The sequence below is a fragment of the Ambystoma mexicanum genome, chromosome 6q, assembly GCF_040938575.1.
Source record: "Ambystoma mexicanum isolate Mex_15411 chromosome 6q, UKY_AmexF1_1, whole genome shotgun sequence".
NCBI lineage: Eukaryota > Metazoa > Chordata > Amphibia > Caudata > Ambystomatidae > Ambystoma > Ambystoma mexicanum.
This window is the reverse complement of record NC_090937.1, coordinates 616,152,507-616,170,996: the sequence shown is the minus strand read 5'-3', so window position 1 is coordinate 616,170,996 and position 18,490 is coordinate 616,152,507. Positions and strand designations below refer to the sequence as shown.

Here is an 18,490-nt window from a genome sequence, read left to right as displayed (position 1 = left end):
CATTGAATGTTTCTCATTTTAGCTGGGGGGGACTGAGTCCCCCCTCTGAAAAAAGTGGGTGGACTCCGTCCCCCCACGTGTACCCTCGACTTGAGCCCTGGGCATACCCGATGAAAGCGAAGCACCCATCTCTTCAAGAAAGATCTCCACTAATAGGCCTTGGAAAAGCCAAACGAACGGACTTTGTAAATGCGGAGAGAAAGCCTAGTGTGTCTTTTGGGGACTCTACAGAAACATCTTACCCTCTACGTTTGCAAAGCCATGCCTATTGGCTTTAAAGGCTTGTTTTTACCGAAATGTTCTTAATGGTCCAAGTTAGCTTTTGCTACCAATTGGGGGCAGGGGGTCGTGTAGATCAGCTATAAGGATACACGCCACAACAGGATTTAATCTGATGTGTGTGTGGCTACTACACCCTTGGTATGCGTTACATGAAGACCCAACACTCCTGGGAACAGGCAGACTGTGGCACCGCAGGAGGGGTCAGGGGCCACTCAGCCAATGCTTATTAATATCAACCCGTGCTCAGGCAGGAATGTGGAAAATTGCATTTTAGGCAGGGTGGGTGGAGGACTGTAGCGCCAAATAGTGGGCACAGAGCGCAGGAAGAGGAGAGCCTGTCTGGGGGAGGGGCGCTGTTGCAGGGGGACACGCACCGCCTCGTCTGTACTAGCGGGGTAAGGAGCGAGGTCCTATTCGGGGCTCGCAGGCTGCAGCGGGGAGGAGGGGCGCCGAGGAGCGTGGCTGGCATGGGTGTGCAGCCGGGCCACCTCTCTGTGGGGGCGATGCTGGGCTGGCACAAGATGCAGGCGGCTGGCGCGGACTCTGGCGGTCGCTGCTGCTGCTGCTGAGAGCCGGGGTCACTCCTGGGGAGGATGCGGCGGCTCTAGGAGGACAGTACCTGTGCGCCTCACAGGGGCGCCCCACCCCCGGGATGAGGAATCATGTTTGGAGTGGACAGGACCCGCATCCCGAGAGCCCCGCCGCGGAGCCTGGAGGAGCTGGACTCGCTGGGGAGCGTCCTCCTGCACAGGTGAGGGGGGCGCGTTCCAGGGGAGCCTCGTAGTGTAGCAATGGGGCGCTGGCTGGTACTGTACCGAGGGGAAGACTTGTGGGCAGTGCTATTCAAACTTTTTTATGCTGATCCCCCTCTAGTGAACATGTATGTTGTTGCTGAGCTCCCCCACCCCTTGGGTAAACATACTGTTGCTGCCCCCCCCACCCCACCAGATTCCATATCTGCTTATATTTTCTATTAAAAGCAGTCCATGTACCCCGTTTTGGAAGAGCCTCGCGTGCCCCCGCTACCCCCCACCCTGGAATATCGCAGGCCCGCAGTTTGAAGACCACCCTCACCTCCAGAAAACGTACTGAAAGGGTTGTGCAGCGGGTGTAAATACCCAGAGGCATTGAACATTCGGAGTACAGGGCGAGGGTATGAAGTTGCGAGAGTACTACATGTTGAGGAAACACAGTTATGGGTGATGTTACATAATAAGTGGGCCGTTTTAGGTCTGATGCGTGATAACCCCTGCACCCCTGCGGGGGCCACCAGAGAGAGAAACACTGGGAAAGGATAAGGGAAGTAAGAGGAAACCCCCACGAGTGAGCGTTGGCGGGGTATTCGTCCACGGTAGCAGATTCGCTCTGAGACGCACAGCAGCGGACCGCATTGACGCCAATGGGGCAGGGCCGCGCCTCCCCAAATCTACCACTGGTAACCCCAGACCAGAAGGAGCTATAATGCTGGAAAGGGGGCGAATTGCCTTTCTCCTCAGCGCGCGCAACTGAAAATAACCCCAGTCATCTCGACGCCCCCTCACAAACCCGAGTGCATTCTATAATTCTGTGCGCTTTTTTAAACGAAAACATTAATGTCTTATCTGTTCCTCGTGAGCTACTGTCAATGAATGGGGACCGTGGTGGGTTCGGCGATAAGGGGCCTCTCTAATGGGACGCCTAATCTACATTAAGAACACATAACTGGAAAGTCCATTTGACAAGTTGCTGGTGATTCCTGCGCGCCCAGTTTCCCAGGTTCTGCAAAGGGTGCGATACCATCTGCGTCCTTGACTGCGCGTGCCCGTGCCTGGCACTCACGGGTTTGAATCCTGGCAGAGCTGACTCGGCGCTTAATTGCGTCTTTAAATTGGGCGCTAATAACACCAGTGCTACGAAATATCAAAATCGGGTGGCAAGCGATATATAAAAATCACAATTACTGATATTTTTAAACATCAGAAGTCGGCTAGTCCATCCAGCCCTCCCCCACCTACCCCACCCCATCCCATATATATACTGAAAAGTTGAAAATCCCATACGCCGCTGCTGGATCCGCTAGAAAGCTTGTATAGTGAATTACAGCCCCTAGGGCAGAGCTTATGTTTGTAACAAAAAAAATAAGTTACGAGGTTCAAATATTTATTAATATTTCTGACCCCACGTCAGGGTGAGAAGCCCTCTGCCCACTGTTGCCACCGCCCACGGCTGTTCCCTATGCTGGTAGACATATATGGGGTTAAAGCCACAGCTCCCGCCAGCTTATTGTTGTAGTAGATGGATGTAATCACTGCAGCAGAAATGTGATTTACAAATCCCAATCAACATACACATAAAATAACATACTCGTTGTGTCTTCACATGAGACAAGTGTTTAAGTGTGTCTTTAACCACGACCATCCTTTACATGTTGCTCTGATTCTATAGGTGTTTGTTATGTGACTGGCAGTTAACATAATAAAGTTGCCAAAACACCTCATCATACTGAAACTGTGTCTGAGACAATAGTTGCCAGGGCTCAGAAACAAGTGCCAGGGCTGAACCCTGGCAAACACCCCCACCACACTGCCTTAGGAGTCATGATGCTCTGCAGAACATGATCACACGCAGGTGGCGTGTTCCCCAGGCACAGGTGCTGAAGAGTGACCTGTTCCCACGCCTCTGAAGGAGGACCGGGAGGCTCCACTCGAGGCAGCAACGAGACAGTGATTTCTGATGGGGGACAATAGCACCCCCAATAGTCTGACCCATTAAGTCACTACCAATGTGATAGTGCAGCCAGGGCCGGCACTAGGATTTGCGGGAACCTGAGCCGCATACATGGTGACCCGTGATATTGCAGACATTTTTTTCACAGAATAAGTCTTTAAAATTTAAAATATGATATGATATGGCATTTATAACGCGCCTATACACAAGTGTTTCAAGGCGCGACGAGGCAAGGGGGGGGCAGAGGGAAGACAGACAACGATCTTACTAGGCCAGTGACATTAAGATCACGCAAGGGGAGGGGGAGGAGCCAGTGCAATACTTAGGATAACAGAAAAATAAATAATAATATAAATAAATAATATAAATAAGAAGTGCAGCCAAGTGATGGCAAGTGCAGGGGCAAGTGCATGGTGCTTTGTGTGTGCTTTTAGAATCAAAATTCTACAATTCCCTTTGTATTTCTTAACAGGGAAACTCCTTGCCCAAAACAATGGTCTCTTAAATGATCCATGACGTGTGCATTGCTGCTGCTGTAAAAGCTAGGCTAGAGCAAAGAAAGTGATTAGCAGTAATTGCGGGGACTGCAGCATCTGATGGGCTGCTGGACGGGGGTATTTGCCTTAAGAGCATCACAATGGCTTGGAAGGTGGCACCATGGCGTTGCTCGGAAAAAGCGTGAATCATCCAAGGAAGCTGCATAGCCCCTCTTTAAAATAATGTGACCTTCTATAGTAGAGGCAAGCAATGGTGCCCCCCCCTGAGAGCGGGGCCCTGTGCCACCGCACACACTGCACATGCCTCGGCCCGCAGTGAGTGCAGCCCCCGCAAATCTCTCACTTTGAACTGGGCTCCACGCCCTGACCACAAGGACAGGCAGCCAAACAAGGTTACAATCCACACGGCCAAGAAGACGGTCTCTCTCCCTCTTCACCTTCATTACATCTACGAAAGGATACCTTTCATAGATGTAACGAAGGTGACGAGGAAGAGTAGGACTCAGAGCAATGGTGATCGGCCACGTAATCAGGGCATTCATGCACTAACTCAAGCTCTATGCATACCTTTCACAAAGTGCTCCAAAGCAGCCACTAGGCAGCATGTGTGGCGCTATATGAACCAACTGAAATAATAGACAAGCATTAGCAACGCCAATCATTTTGGCTTTTATGAATGCCATAGGATAGGCATTTGTCAGCACTGCCATAATGGCACTATGTTGCCATGAATTGGCAACAGCTGGAAAATGGAGTGAGTATCTGGGTATAGGATGACAGGGCAAGGCAAAAGCCTATCTAGTGCCTATAGAGGATCCAACAGAGTTAACTTTGCCAGTGCCTGGTATCTAGGTGAGGGTAGAATGTAGCCAGTACAAAGATTCCAGGTGAATGCTGGATGTAGCCAGAACACTAGAGCACCCAAGTCACAGCCAATGCTTTTTAAACCCGCTGCATTCCATGCTTATAGAACTTAATCCAAAGGAAGGGCCGCAGACCCACATGCATCTGCCTTCATGCCCCACTGAAAAACACTTCGCACAACACCCCTGCCATGAGAAGGTACCTATACACATAATAACTATCCCGCTCTCACATACCCCTTCTAGGCTGCCTCTCACAACGCAGCCAAATGCTGGCTCGACATGGCTGGCTAGCAGGGACTTGGCCGCCCCTTCATATCTTCGTACATGCTGTTATGCACACACGCATACTAGCACTTCTCGAATGTTCCCATACATGGACTTCAGCCCTCGAGGGCATTCAACTTACAATGCGTTGGGACCATACCAATGGTGGAAGGCACTATACAAATGATGCAATACAACACAACACAATACATAGGAATTCAATGCAAGGAACAGATGGCAGGACACATATTGCTAAAAAAAAATCAAGTGGCTGAAGGCATTCTTTGTTAAGGCGTTTTTATTAAACTAGGAGCTGATTTTCTGCTACTAAGCAAGTACCTTTCTAAAGACCAATCAGAGAGAAGAATGACAGCCCCATAAAAGCCCAGAGTTTAATGTCACAGCACGATAACGCTATCTTTAAGTGATCCCATGAAGGTGTTTTTGGTGGGGAGAGGTTGGTATTGGGTGGGAATGTGCTTAAGGGATAGCATGGCCAAGGGCGGTGAATGGGTGGGTAAAAGGTCAAACAACAGCCTCAGGCTGTGTGCCCTCCTCAAGTGCTTTAAGTTGGATGAGAAAGTGAGAGGAGTCTAGCAAGGAGGCTGTGGCGTAAGGGCTGGGCATGGCCTAAAGAGTGCTGGGTGTGACTTGCAGCTTAGGCAAAGGCCACCTGACCCAAACAATACATCAGGAGAGCCTGAACATATGTATTAATCACTCGGTATGGTCTCAGTTGGCCTTATTTGTATTGAGTCTGCATATTGTAAATAGATCTCTCTATAGCTCATTGTGTAAATACATAGCTGCCGTTAAATTAATCACTGTCTCAGTATACATTTTTTTATCTGATTTCATACATAAATCACCCATCAGAAAGGGGAGGGGCAAAACAGGACCAATGTGGATTGCGAGCTGCTTTGCATAAAATCAAAGAGCTTTTTTTTTACTTTACCTTTACTTGTGGGGTGCTACAGCCCATAGGCATCCAAGCCCACTATACAGCTTTTTTCCCCAGGAATCTTAAATCAAAAATTTAAAAAACTATGGTTTTAATCTTTTTCTTGAAGGCTAGCAGATGGGCAGTGCCCCGAACATCGGGAGATAAATAATTCCAATGCTGGCTAGCATGGGCGAGGCGAGGCCAAATGTCCCTTTGTATTGGAGGATCTGGAGCAGTTAGGATGTACCTGATCTAAGTGACCGAAAATAGGGATATTGGGAACATAGGAATAACCCCCCGATTTTTATATTTGACAAATATGTCTGTGACCGTGATTGCAGCAAATCAAAAGAGGTGATGGCTGGAAGGCTTAGAATTAATCTTAACCTCTACCATTGCTCTGGGCAACCCCTCAGACCATTGTTCTTTGCCTGCTAAGTCATTACAAAAGGGGGAGGACCATATGTAAATCATGCTTGGTCCCAGCCCAAATGGGGCAGTCCAGCTGAACAGCTAGGTCGAATCCATTCTACACAGACCACAAGCATCCCCAGACATGTTTCGACCTCATTGGGCATCATCAGTGTAGAGCAGCTTGGGTCTCTGCAATCCTCCTGAGCAAGTCATGGATACTGGGGCTGGTGCTCATTTCATTTGCCCCAACAATCACTCAGTAAAATTTCTGCAAACCCCAGACAGTACACTGTTCCTGACACTCTAAGCTGCGCGGCCCAGGGCACCGGGCTGTCCTGCTTCAGAGTAGATGAGCTCCTTCTCTCCATAAATCTATGCATCTTACAGACTAACAATCAGTTGAGCAGGGCTTGCAATTCTCGACTAGGGTGAGACAGCGGAGTATGCTTTAGGGGTGAGCTAAGCACGAATTGCGTCGGCTGCTAATTAGTCCATTTTTTGGAGAATGCTGGGACGCGACCCGGCCCACTTAAAGCCCTTCACTTCATAATCTAGTCTGTCTGTATTCATATGCAAATCGTTTTTGGCTTCATAATTGGGGCTGGCGTGGTACCTAATAGCCAAACTAAAAAAAAGGAAACAGCTCCTGAACAGTTGGAAAACTGAAACCACCAGAACAAGAACGGGCTCTAGAGAGACTGTATTTCATGAAATGAAATGTAACCAATTCTCAGAGAGGCAGGACCATGAGCAGCAGGGACTCTTCAAGGGCTGGAGGGTGGGGGTGGGGCAAGCGACTTGACACAGGGTCTCGCAGAAGAGAAAACACCCTAGCATTGTATGTCCTCTTCATCTCCTTCTTTGGAGAAGTTGCACTGATTTTATTCAGATCACTAACATTATTAATTTTCTGATATAGTTCCCCATACTTCATAGGCTCCTAAGAATGTAAGCCCACACACACACAGTTCTCCGACTTCAAATGTGAACCTTTGCTCTTTGAGACACGGCCTACACAAACTGCAACTGGAAAGGCCCCAGGCCAGTATAACATAGGGATGGGCAGCCGGAGAAGAGGAGGGGACGAGGGGCCTCCGTCAAGGAAACTCACCTGTAAAGGACCCACCTCTTAAGGCCCGGAAAGAATTAAACCGAACATGTTTTTCATTGTACAATTTAAGGCATTCATGACAGTGCAGCGTGTGGCCCCTTTCAAAGAACTAGAATGGGTTATGTTGAGTGCCAGTGCTTTTGAAGCGCTACAGCTGTAGACAGTGTGACTGCCCTTCTTCTTGGGAGGGAAGAGAGAGGTTACCCTGCGAGGTGGATGAGAGGGCCTGCGAATACCTCCAGGTTCGTGAAAAAGCAGCAGAGAACTGGGCTGGGCAATCATTTTCTGCTACCACCGAACAGTGTCAAAATCTGCGCCACCGTTCTTAGATGGGCTGCCCAGCGAAGTGAGGAGTTGGGTCGTCGTGTTCTGCTTTGAGCTGATTTGAAGGTAAAATGAACCATTTTGTCACAAATAAGTATTCGCATTGTACATATGCTCTACGGCTCTGTTAAAAAACACACATGGAGTGCAAAATGATTAACCGAGTTCTAGCAACACGTTGACATTAAACATCAATGCTTAGAGGATGAAGGAATCTGTCAAGAAGTCTCCATAAATCACCAGTTTATGACTATTTACTAGATTGCAATGTAACTTTTCCATCTTAACCCGCCTCTGGTAGGAAGGATTGGTTTACATGTGGTGTAACCAATGGTGAGAATGGCCTGGGTTGGCTGGACAATTCTACACAGCTAATATAGGCAAACCAAGCTCGGGCCTTGTTTATAACTGTTTGCGTTCACGGTCATCCATGTCACCTCATATTTGAACGTATGCTGTTTCAGAACGAAAACATCTTTTTGTTAATAGATTTCTTGAAAATGTTCTTAAAACACACACACTACTGTGCTTCTCACTGCACAGCACACTACTGTGCTTCTCACTGAACAGGACGGTGTTTCATTGATTCACATTGAGAGGACTTTCTATATGCCTGCTCTCAGAAGAGTGAGATGCTGGAAATGCATTGGAGGGACAGGGCCTCCGTGTCCTTGTCCTGTACTCCCTTATATGTGTTCTGTGTTGTTTTCTGCACATGAGTTCATGTGGGACTCCTGGAAGTACAGCTCTTCTTCTTTTTGGTTGTGGTGAACAGAGACCCTTGGGATACCCTTATGGCACCCATGGGTGGGGGTACAACCCTGTACCCCTAGTGTATGTTTTTGGCCACCTGTGTATTGCCCAGAGAGCAGGGTATGGGCTGGTGGCAGCTCCATGCTGATTTTGACAGGTGCTCTGAGTATCCTCCATTTTGGAAAACCCAGGCCCTACCATAGGAATCAGTGGATTCCTGATAGAATGTAATATGGCCCATGTGGCCTCTTGGTTTCTATTGCCTGTTACCTTGTTTTCCCAAAGTCCTGGGAAGCCCTGACTCTGTCCCTTCCCCTGAATGGCTGTTGGGTGGAAGAACAATATATGGTATTGTGGGGAAGTCCAGGACATACTGGCTGGAGCCTTCCCAATGACTGGATGTTTTGGGTACCCCCTTGGAGTGGGACCTGTGTGAATAGTGTGTGACCAATATGCATTCTATGTTATGGGTGTCTGGTTTCTGTGTGTGTGAAACAATGTATGAGACAGCCCTACCTGAAACTGACATGAATGCAGTGTGGTGTGCTGAAAAGCTGGGTGCTTGCCCCAATCCACATTCCTTGTTATTGGTGTCTGGGTGGAAGTGAATGGCCTGAATGCATGTGAGCCTGATTGACTGACTGAGCCTGGCTCAGCCATAGTGAATGAGGGACCGATGTGTATATCTGGGGACCTCCCACCTATCAATTTGCACAGAAGCTGAAGTTGAAACTTGAAACTGCTTATCCTTGAAGGCCAGCTGGAAGAACAATAATGGCTGCTGCTTTCCTTCAGTGAAATCTAAAAGTTGTCGAGTCTGTCGAGGACTGATCTGAGAGAGGACTTGGCTAGGAGACCTCTCCCTGAGCTACGAGGGAACATCATGCAAAAGCTGACCTTCATTGAGGTACCCTGGAAGCCAGTCCCGAAAGCCTGTCAACCGGAGAAGGGGTCCACCATGAATCTTGAGTTAAGGCATCAGGACATCAAGACCATCGAAGTCTATTGCCGTCGACCGGGGTTCAGAAGATTTCCATTACCACTGGAAGACAGTCGAGTTGTGCCTCCCAGAAGTGGGGACAGCTTGACGCTGTGCTGCTCGACGACCGGAGCCGCAAAGCTCCAACTATAGTAGAATTCTTGTTACCTCAGGAAATTCCATCTATCAGGATCTGAACCAATTGACAATGGGATGCAATTCCCACTCTTTCACGGCCTATAGTGCAAGGACGAAACTACTACTTGATGAAGTTGGGGTAGAATCGAAAGATTTATCCTTGTGCCCTGGCTATGTGAGAAAAAAAAACTGTTTGAGTTAGATTGGTCCAGGACTATAGAGGAACTTACCAAGTATAGTACATAAAAAGAATATGCTAAGTTCTCACAAAAAAGGGATGGTTGTTGTTCTTACTTAGCCATTTTTCCTTGTAATATCACACGTATGTATTTCATGCATTACAAATACAATCAATTCCACACTCTCGAAAGGACTAGTTACTGGGGCAAACCGAAGAATGAGGTTAATACCACGACCTGTAGATTTCCAAATTGTTTAGAACCGGTAGAAACACTCAAACATCTTATACTGGAATGTCCGCATTTCATAGTGTCAAGAACAAATCTGTTGATTCGATTCGCTAACATTGAGTACGTTGACTGTTTGGACTCTGTGGAATCGGATGGCATTGGGTCAAGAGAAAGCTCTAATTTTTGCCATTTCTGTGCTCCTGAAGTTGATTGAAGCTGAAATATCAGCACTGTAAAGAATTGTGATTGACAGCTGTAACTGTAATTGTTATTGCAATTGACACGTTTTCCATTTGTTTTGTTTTTTATTTGATTTGATATGGGATGATCTTATTTATTTAAATCTATTGATTTCATTGTATGGAAGAGATTGTGTACAATTATATTGATGTGAATTTTCTAATGGTAAAATGAATATTTTGATGAGTACTCTGAATTTTAATAGAACATTTTTGTAAAGGTTTTGGTTTAACCACAAACACATTTAAAATAAAAAAGAAAAAGCTCCACCTTTGCCTAAGAACACTTGAACGAAGGGCTCCCATGCCATCACAGTTGACCGATTTGTCCCGCCGGAGAAAGTCAAGGTCGTCGGCTATCGAGGAAAGTCTGCCGGTGGGTTTCCCGCCACCAAGAACAGATAAAGATGTCCAAAGAACACTGACAAAGTGAAGATCCGAAGTCCAGCCCGTGGGCGAGTCCCGATCGCCGAAGCTATCCCGAGGTACGTGCTGCAGCAGCACCGACAGGCCAGAGGACCGCCAAAGCACCTTCCAACACCAGATGCCTGATGCTGGGCCTCCACCCATCACTGAGACTTCTTTGCGGCACCAAACTCTTTGCATCCAGGTGGACCGCACGCCTCATCTTCCCAGGTCTTCCACGAACAATCATCGAAGAGCACCACAAAGGTCGAAGCTGCAGTCTCAACGCAAGTGTTCACTTTTCTTCGAGAAATCTCGACGCACTGTGGCTCCTGCTTTAAAGAGAGTCCACTCTCGAGGGAACTGTCAACGAACCTTTCGAAGAAACTCTTCTATCACAGATACATTGGGGTGGTTGAACCTTATGACCAGGAAACAAGACTGATTCAACATTTATGGACTGGGCTTGCTAATACCTCTATTACAGGTTGCCCAGCTGGGGTATCCTCAAAAAGAATTGTGTCTAGGTTGCTGGAGAAAGCATTCTGCCACTGTTTAACCTAACTTGTCTTCCTCCTATGATCTATGCAGTTACACCTTGCTGCATGATTTGTATGCTATCTTATAACTGCCAGCAGTTGATGCATGTTAAGGGAATCTCTCACTAAGTGTGGTGCCACATAGACATTGTATACATTTGCCATATTAGAATCACCAGAGTACAAAGTGTGTTATTAATTGTGTATATATCTCTGAACCTTATTTTTATATTAAAAAACTGTATTAGCACATAACATAGTTTGTGGACATTCCTTGGTGGGGGCCTGGGGACTCACAGTACTTAAGAACCAGCCCACCTCAACTCCTGAGAGCTTAAGCCTTGGTTGCTTGTCCATTGCTACCACAATAGGGAACCTTGGCTGGGGTGCTCTGTGCCTCTGCTCTGCCATAACGAGGGCAGAAGTACAGATACCCCCCTCCAGTCTTTACAAAGTGGTGAACCCCACAGCACACATGCAATCTTGACACGCTGCCAATTAACGGCAAAGGGCACAGGGAATGATGCTGAACCCAGGTAACAGGACACATGCAAACTCTAGTGATACACATAATGCAATATATGTCATCATGGTTTGCAATGGTGGCCGACATGCAATGCCCCTTTTGCATGCTGATGAGACTACTTGCCTCCGCGAGTGGCCTCTGCATGTTTTTTTGTCTTTGTTGCCCATCTTTACTATCCCTAAAGAGAAACCAACTGTATCTTTCCACTCTCTCCAAGGTGCGGCACTAGATGGAAAGTGCGCTGCCCAGGTGCAAGGTTTTGGCTAACCTGAGTGTATTGTGATGTAGGGAGATAGGTCAATGCTCATATTTGCTTCTCCTGCATTTGCCCTTACAGTGTTGGTTGTGAAGTGGTGAGAGGGTCTGCCTCTGATGGCGAGAAGCTGGTGTCTTCTACTCTCACCTCCTCCAGGGTGTTTTGGAATGACCCTGTTTTAACATTTCTTTTGGTGCTTTTGTTTTGTCTTCAAGCAATACAAATAATAAGCAGAAAAATACATTAAAAAGCACAGACAGACAGTATGCAGTCAATGCTTTTGTAACATTGAGGTCTAAGTGTATGTAACATTGGAGTTGGATGTTGGATGGCTGAGGGGGAAGGTGTGTGCTGCAGAGGTACAGTGTAAACAGTTCTCTCTATACAACCATTGACACCCAACGCTTATTTTGTTTCTTCCAAAATTCTAATTATAAGCCTCCAATGGCCCATTTCGTTGTCCTTTTCATTGTATTTTATTTTGTTTTATTGTATTGCTTTTGTAATAAACAGCAATGTGGGGTCAAAGCTTAATCTGCCAGCAGCGTGGTCCGAAACAAACACACTTAGACTACCACGGTCATACCTTTTATCTATGCTGTGGTGTGTGTACAGTACCTTTTCAATATGGCTACAGATCTGTGTGAATTTTATATTGTTGAGTTTTATTTTATAGCTTCTGTTGATTTTGTTACAAAATGTGGTATGGGCATCAAAACCTTAATCAACAAGCAGAAAGGTATTTCCCTTTCATCTCCTCATTTGAATTTTGAGTTTGAGTTAATGTGGGGCGAGGGGGCCCTACTTCCAGTGATATGTTAATGTCCAGCAGAGTGCCGGTACCGCTCTTGGCCTCTTGAAAGGTGGTTACGCCTTATCAAATGGATGATTATTGTTTCTACTCTCATATCTCAGGTTGAGGTATTTCCATGATTCCATCCTCCCAACAAGCCCCTTCCCGAGTCTTGTGGCGAATTATTGACATGCTGCGGAAGGATATTTTCACTAGTGGGGAGATTCAGAACACTATGTCTAAATATTTTGAAGAAAACAACCTAGGTGAGGCTAAATTAGATGTTGTATGGGATGCCTTCAAGGTGGTGATGCGGGGAGACATTATCAGTAGGACTTCAGCATGTGTCCAATCAAGACAATCACACATAGAGAGGTTAGAGAGACAGCCGAAGGCCTGTGAGGAGGAGTCCAAACGTAGAGGCTCCAGGAAAGCCCTGAGATCGTTGAGGGTAGCCCGCAGTCTTTTAGAGGCACTCTGTACAGAGCAATCATCTCACTTGCTGCTCCCTACCAAGCATTCCTATTATCTTAGGGGCAATAAGGCCAACACATTTCTGGCTGCAAAGCTTAGGTGGCAATCAGCGCGCAATCTTATCCCCTGCCTGCAGGATGTTGGGGGAACAGATCAGTATTAAGAAGGTCCCAAACTGCTCTTAGTAGAGAATTACTTCCGTAATGTCCATAGTGAGTTTTCAGACAGTGCAGAGGCTCAGGTTCAGTTCTTGACTAGAACTCAGCTCCCACCGGTGGAGGCTCATGGTGGAATTGAGCTGGACTCTCCCATCATGCAGGAGGAGGTCCTAATGGCAATTTGCACGCTACCACTTAACAAGGCTCTGGGCCCTGACGGCTTTACCAATGCCTTTTACAAGGCCTTTATGACAACCTTGTCTCCCCAAATGACCAAACCTTTAAATTAATTTCTCTTGTGAGCAAAAGTAATTTCCTCTATGGCTGAGTCCTTGACAACTCTGGTGCTGAAACCCGGCAAGAACCCCAAGAGTCCCACCTCCTACCGTCCTATCGCCCTACTCAACAGAGACACGAAGATCTATGCTAAGATTTTAGTGACCCGATTGATGTGCACTCTTCCATATCTGATTAAGCCTTACCTGTCAGGTTTCATCAAGATGCATGACAATGACGATAATATTCTGAGACTTGTAAATATAATGGATTGGGTGCACCGGACTGAGCTGCAGGTTTGTATAGTGGCCCTAGATGCCCACAAGTCTTTTGATTCTATAGACTGTGCATTTATTGATCAGGCTCTGGTTGTTTTTGGGTTTGGAGAAGGGTTTAGAAGATTCCTAGTAACAGGTTATCAGTTCCCCAACACCAGAATAAAAGTCAACAAGCAGCTCACACCACCGATAGCCATTCAGCAGGGAACCCATCAGGGATGTCCCCTATCGCTACTCGTCTTTGCTCTGGCAATTGAGCTAATAATGGCATGCGTCATCAGATCTCAGGGAAACATTCAGGGGCTAGACTGTGCTGGGACACAACACACATTGGCCCTTTATGTGGATGACATTGCACTAATTCTCGGAAATATTGTGACCCCCGACCCAGCAGCAACGAAAGTGCTGGAGGAGTTTGAGGCGGTCTAGGGTTTCAGGATTAATTAAGGTAAATCCCAGGGGCTCAATTTCTCCTTATCTCCTGAAGAAGTGCATGAATTTCAGGGCCTGTCTCGGCTCCCTTGGTCCAAGGACCCCATCAGCTACCTGGGTGTTAGTCCTAGTCCTCAGTCGCGAAATAGGGCCAGTATCCCAGGCTTGATAGGATCCTGTGTGGAAGACCTGAAAAGGTTGGACCAACAGGAACGCTCTTGAATGGGCAAGATATGGTGATAGAAATGGCTTCAGGGAGAAATAATGAGCTATATATGGGGATGGACGAGGCCACGGATCCAGTGCCCAGTTAAGTTGAGGACGCAGCAATTAGGAGATGTGCGAGTGCTGGATGTGCAAAAGTCCTTCCTTGCAGTGCAGATTTCACAGATGTTTGATTGGGGGTCTTTGCAGTTTGAGAAAGGCTGGAGAGACATTGAGCAGGCCGCAACAGATGTGCCATTAAAACACCTCCCATTCCTGAGTGGGGGGGGCAGATTTGCACAGGGGCCTCACTTGTATGCAACAAAGGTCTCTGTGGAGCACTGGGTTAAGTCGATGCGCTTATCTGGTGTTCTGTCGGGATTGTGTCCTCTCTCCCCAGTACTGCTCAAAGCCAAGTTTTCCCTCGGGCTAAACATTAAGGAATTTAAGCCTGGGAGTCACAGGGCACCCTGACATTTGGGAATCTATATGTGGACTCCCTTCCATTAACATTTGAGGTTTGCAAGTCAAAGTATGGGGTTAGGGAAAGGGAGAGATTCCACTATGTGCAGCTTCGACACTGGATTTCGCAAAGAGAGGTTCAAGAAAGAGGTACACAAGTCCCTAGGGGGTTGGAACTGTCACTACCCAATGGGGTTGTAGCTTAGCGAATATCTGAAACCTGCCAACCACTTCAGGAGCATTTACTTCCCTTTCATATGAGGTTACGTGGAGTGAGGAGTTGCAGGTCCCAATAGAGCCAGAAGGGTGGATTCACATTTCGGAGAGTGCTTGGAAATCCTCTAAGTGTGTCATGATTAAGGAGGACACCTTTAAAGTCTGCCTTAGGTATATCTGACCCCACAGAGAATGAGTAATATTCATCAAGGGGTATCACCACTGTGTTGGAGGGGATGTGGTATGGTGGGAGACCTGGGGCATACGTGATGGAACTGTCTGGTTATTAAGATTTCCTGGAAGGAGGTTTTATCACATATCAAAGACATCACAGGTGGGTCTCCTCCTTGGAATCCAGTTTGTATAGTTCTAGTGAATCGGGAGGGAGGGTCTCCAATGTCGGTGTGATGCTCGAAATGCATTGGAGGGACAGGGCCTCCCTGTCCTTGTTGTGTAGTCCCTTTTCATGTGTGTTCTGTATTGTTTTCTGCACAGGAGTCCACATGGGACTCCTGGCATTGCAGCTCTTCCTCTTTTTGGTTTGGTGTACCGACCCTTGGGATACCCTTATTGCACCCATGGGTGGGGTACAACCCTGTATCCCTAGTATATGTTTTTGGGCACCTGTGTGTGGCCCACAGAGCAGGGTATGGGTTGCTGCCAGCTCCATGCTGAATTTGACAGGTGCTCTGAGTATCCTTCATTTTGGGATGCCCAGACCCTGCCATTGGAATCAGTTGATTCCTGATAGGAGACAATATGGCCGCCGAGGACTCTTGCTTTCTATGGCCTGTTACCTTGTTTTTCGCAAAGTCCTGGGAAGCCCTGACTCTTGGCTGTTGGGTGTAAGTTCCATATATGGTATTGTGGGAAAGTTCAGGCCAGACTGGCTGGAGCCTTCCCAGTGACTGTATGTTGTGGGTACACCCTTGGGGTGGGACCTGGGTGAATGGAGTGTATGACCAATATGCACTTCTTGTTATGGGTGTCTAGTTTCTGGTATGTGACACAAAGACTGAGACAGCCCTGCTCGAAACTGGTATGAATGCAGTGTGGAGTGCTGAATGGCTAGGCACTTGTCCCAATACACATTCCTTGTTGTGAGTGTCTGCGAGGGAGGAGGATGGCCTGAATGCACTGTGAGCCTGATTGGCTGCCTGACTGCCGAATGTCCTGCTGAGTGATTGGTTGCCTGAGTGTGACCCAGTAGACTGAATGAGAGACAGAACAGTATATCTCGGGGCCTCTCACTGCTGGAAATCATTTAGAAGCTGAAGTTGAAACTGATGCTTAATCTTGAAGCCGAGCCCGAAGAAGAAGGTTGACTGCTGTTACCTTCAGCGCAATCCGAAAGCTGCTGTGCTGTCGAAACTGATCCAAGAGAGGACCTGGCTAGGAGACCTCTTCCCGTGCTACGAGGGACCATCGTGCACCGCTAACCTTCGCCGAAGAGACGGGGATGGCTGAGGAGAACGAAGAGAAGCACCGGACAGCCATCCACCGTCGTTGATCAGGGCTTGCAGGTTTGAGATAACCACTGGAGGCCCGTCGAAGTCGTGTTGCCCAGAAGAGGGAACCACTTGATGCTGAGCCGCCGACGACAGGAGCTCCATTGATTAAGGAATTCAAGGATGCTCTCGCCAGCACCGCTGACTGCTTTGTCCCGCTGGAGAAAGTCAAGGCCGCCAAAGCGGCAAGAAGACTCCGCCACCCAGAGACCGCATAGACGCCAATGACTCGACGCCCTTGCTGGGCCAATGTTCTTCAGTGACTCTTTGCAGTAACAAACAATCGTCATCGAGGTGTACCGCACGCCTCATCCCCGCAGGACATCCCCGATTGATCGTCGACAAGCACCACCAGGACCGGAGCTGCTGCCTCGATGCCGTTGTTTACCATTTCTTCGAGGGATCTCAACGATCTGTGGCTCCTGCCTTAAAGGGCACACAGTGTGTTATTGTGTATGTGTACATATTGAAAGCCTTATTTATATAATGAACTGTGTTTTCACTAACATAGTGTATGAACATTCCTTTGTGGGTGCTTGAGGACTACACTGTACATAAGAACCACCCCGCATCACGCCTGAGAGCTTAAGCCTTGATTGCTCATCCATAGCTACCCTATAGAGAATCTTGGCTGGGGTACTCTGTGCTTCCACTCTGCCATACAGAGAGCAGGAGTACAGACACCCTCCTCCAGTCTTTACAGTCGGGACCAACGGCCACCTTGATCATTCATCTACTTGAGATTAGTAATTGCACAGCAATGGAAGGATCCTCTGGGCCCGGCAATAGCCTTTTAGTGAGTAAAGATTTGGGAAGTACTTGCGATGGAGAAGGTTACGGCTCTCACGTGTCTGGGGCTTCCAGAGGCATCTGCGGGTATGGTCCCTTTTGTTGATTATATGAGGGATAGGGCCCACCATACGCCAAACCTCCGCAGGCACTTTTCACTCTCATGGGGATGGGCTACATCCAAAGAGACTCAAAGGCATAACGCAGGGACCTCTTGGGGAGAGTGTGGGCCTGGGACACTAGCCTGGGCCCCTTGCAGGGAGGACTGAAAGTAGGCCTTAATGTGAAATGAGGTGGGTTGGATGTGGTCGTTCCCCCCAATAGAGGGGCTCCTCCTAGCAGTTTTAGCTGATTCATCGGAATGGCCTTGCTTGTCTGGTTGCTAGGGACATACTGTATGACTTTAGGGCATAGCCATATCTATACGTCTAACTTGACACAAGATGCTTCCAGGGCAGAGGTCTCGAGGTGGGGGGATCCATGTGCTTGGCTTTATCGCAGGATGGAGTTTTGCATTCGGGTTGTCTCCTATTTGATTCTATACAACGTGGCATGGCAGTGTGTTCTTCTCCTGTTTATTGTTATATTTAAGTTATATGACAACGGTGAACAGAATTTATGTTATCCTATCATTGATGCTTTGTGTTCCTGAAATATTTGAAAATGCTAAATAAAGCTTTTTTTAAAAAAGGAAAGCAAAAAAAAAATGCTGTTTTTGGCCTACTCCCATTCAGTTTCCCATAGAGAAATAGTCAAAATTCCTGCATAGCGCCCAGCAAAAACCGCTGGACGGAATTGGACCAGGTACGAAACAACTTGGGCATGAAGCATTAACTCGATTTCTGGGAGAGATCTGGGTTATTCCATCCAGTAGTTGTTCAAATATTTGTCAGACAAGGGGATAGCCCATTCTCCCTAAACCATAGGTCTTCAAACTGTGGGGCGGAGAAAATGGGAAGGGGCAGCTCACATGGTCAGACTGGGCCATAAAACGGTCTTAGGCACCAATGAAAAAATGGCCAGCAGTTCTAAATGGATATTCAGTGTTTAGTCACAGACTGTTTGAACAGTACCCAAGGGGTTGTTTTTTGTTCAAATGTAAACAAATGGTGATATTTAAAGAATATTTATTCAGCAACAATGGTCAAAACTACTAGCTACATAGTGAAGTAACTCCTCAAAATGGCCCACATTGGCCAAAAAAGGGGCCCATTTTTACTGGCCTACACTAGCATTTTGCATTTTTGG

General features: G+C 47.4%; 1 protein-coding gene across 1 annotated transcript in view; it reads left to right on the top strand.

Annotated features, from left to right (window-relative positions):
• Positions 1-635: 635 nt before the first annotated feature.
• INTU (inturned planar cell polarity protein) overlaps positions 636-18,490 on the top strand; it is a 1,700,152-nt gene continuing 1,682,297 nt past the window's right edge. The window contains exon 1 of the mRNA XM_069631109.1: positions 636-1,033. Within this exon, the coding sequence (XP_069487210.1) occupies positions 945-1,033 (89 nt within the window). The 5' untranslated portion in view covers positions 636-944. The remainder of the gene's footprint in view (positions 1,034-18,490) is intronic.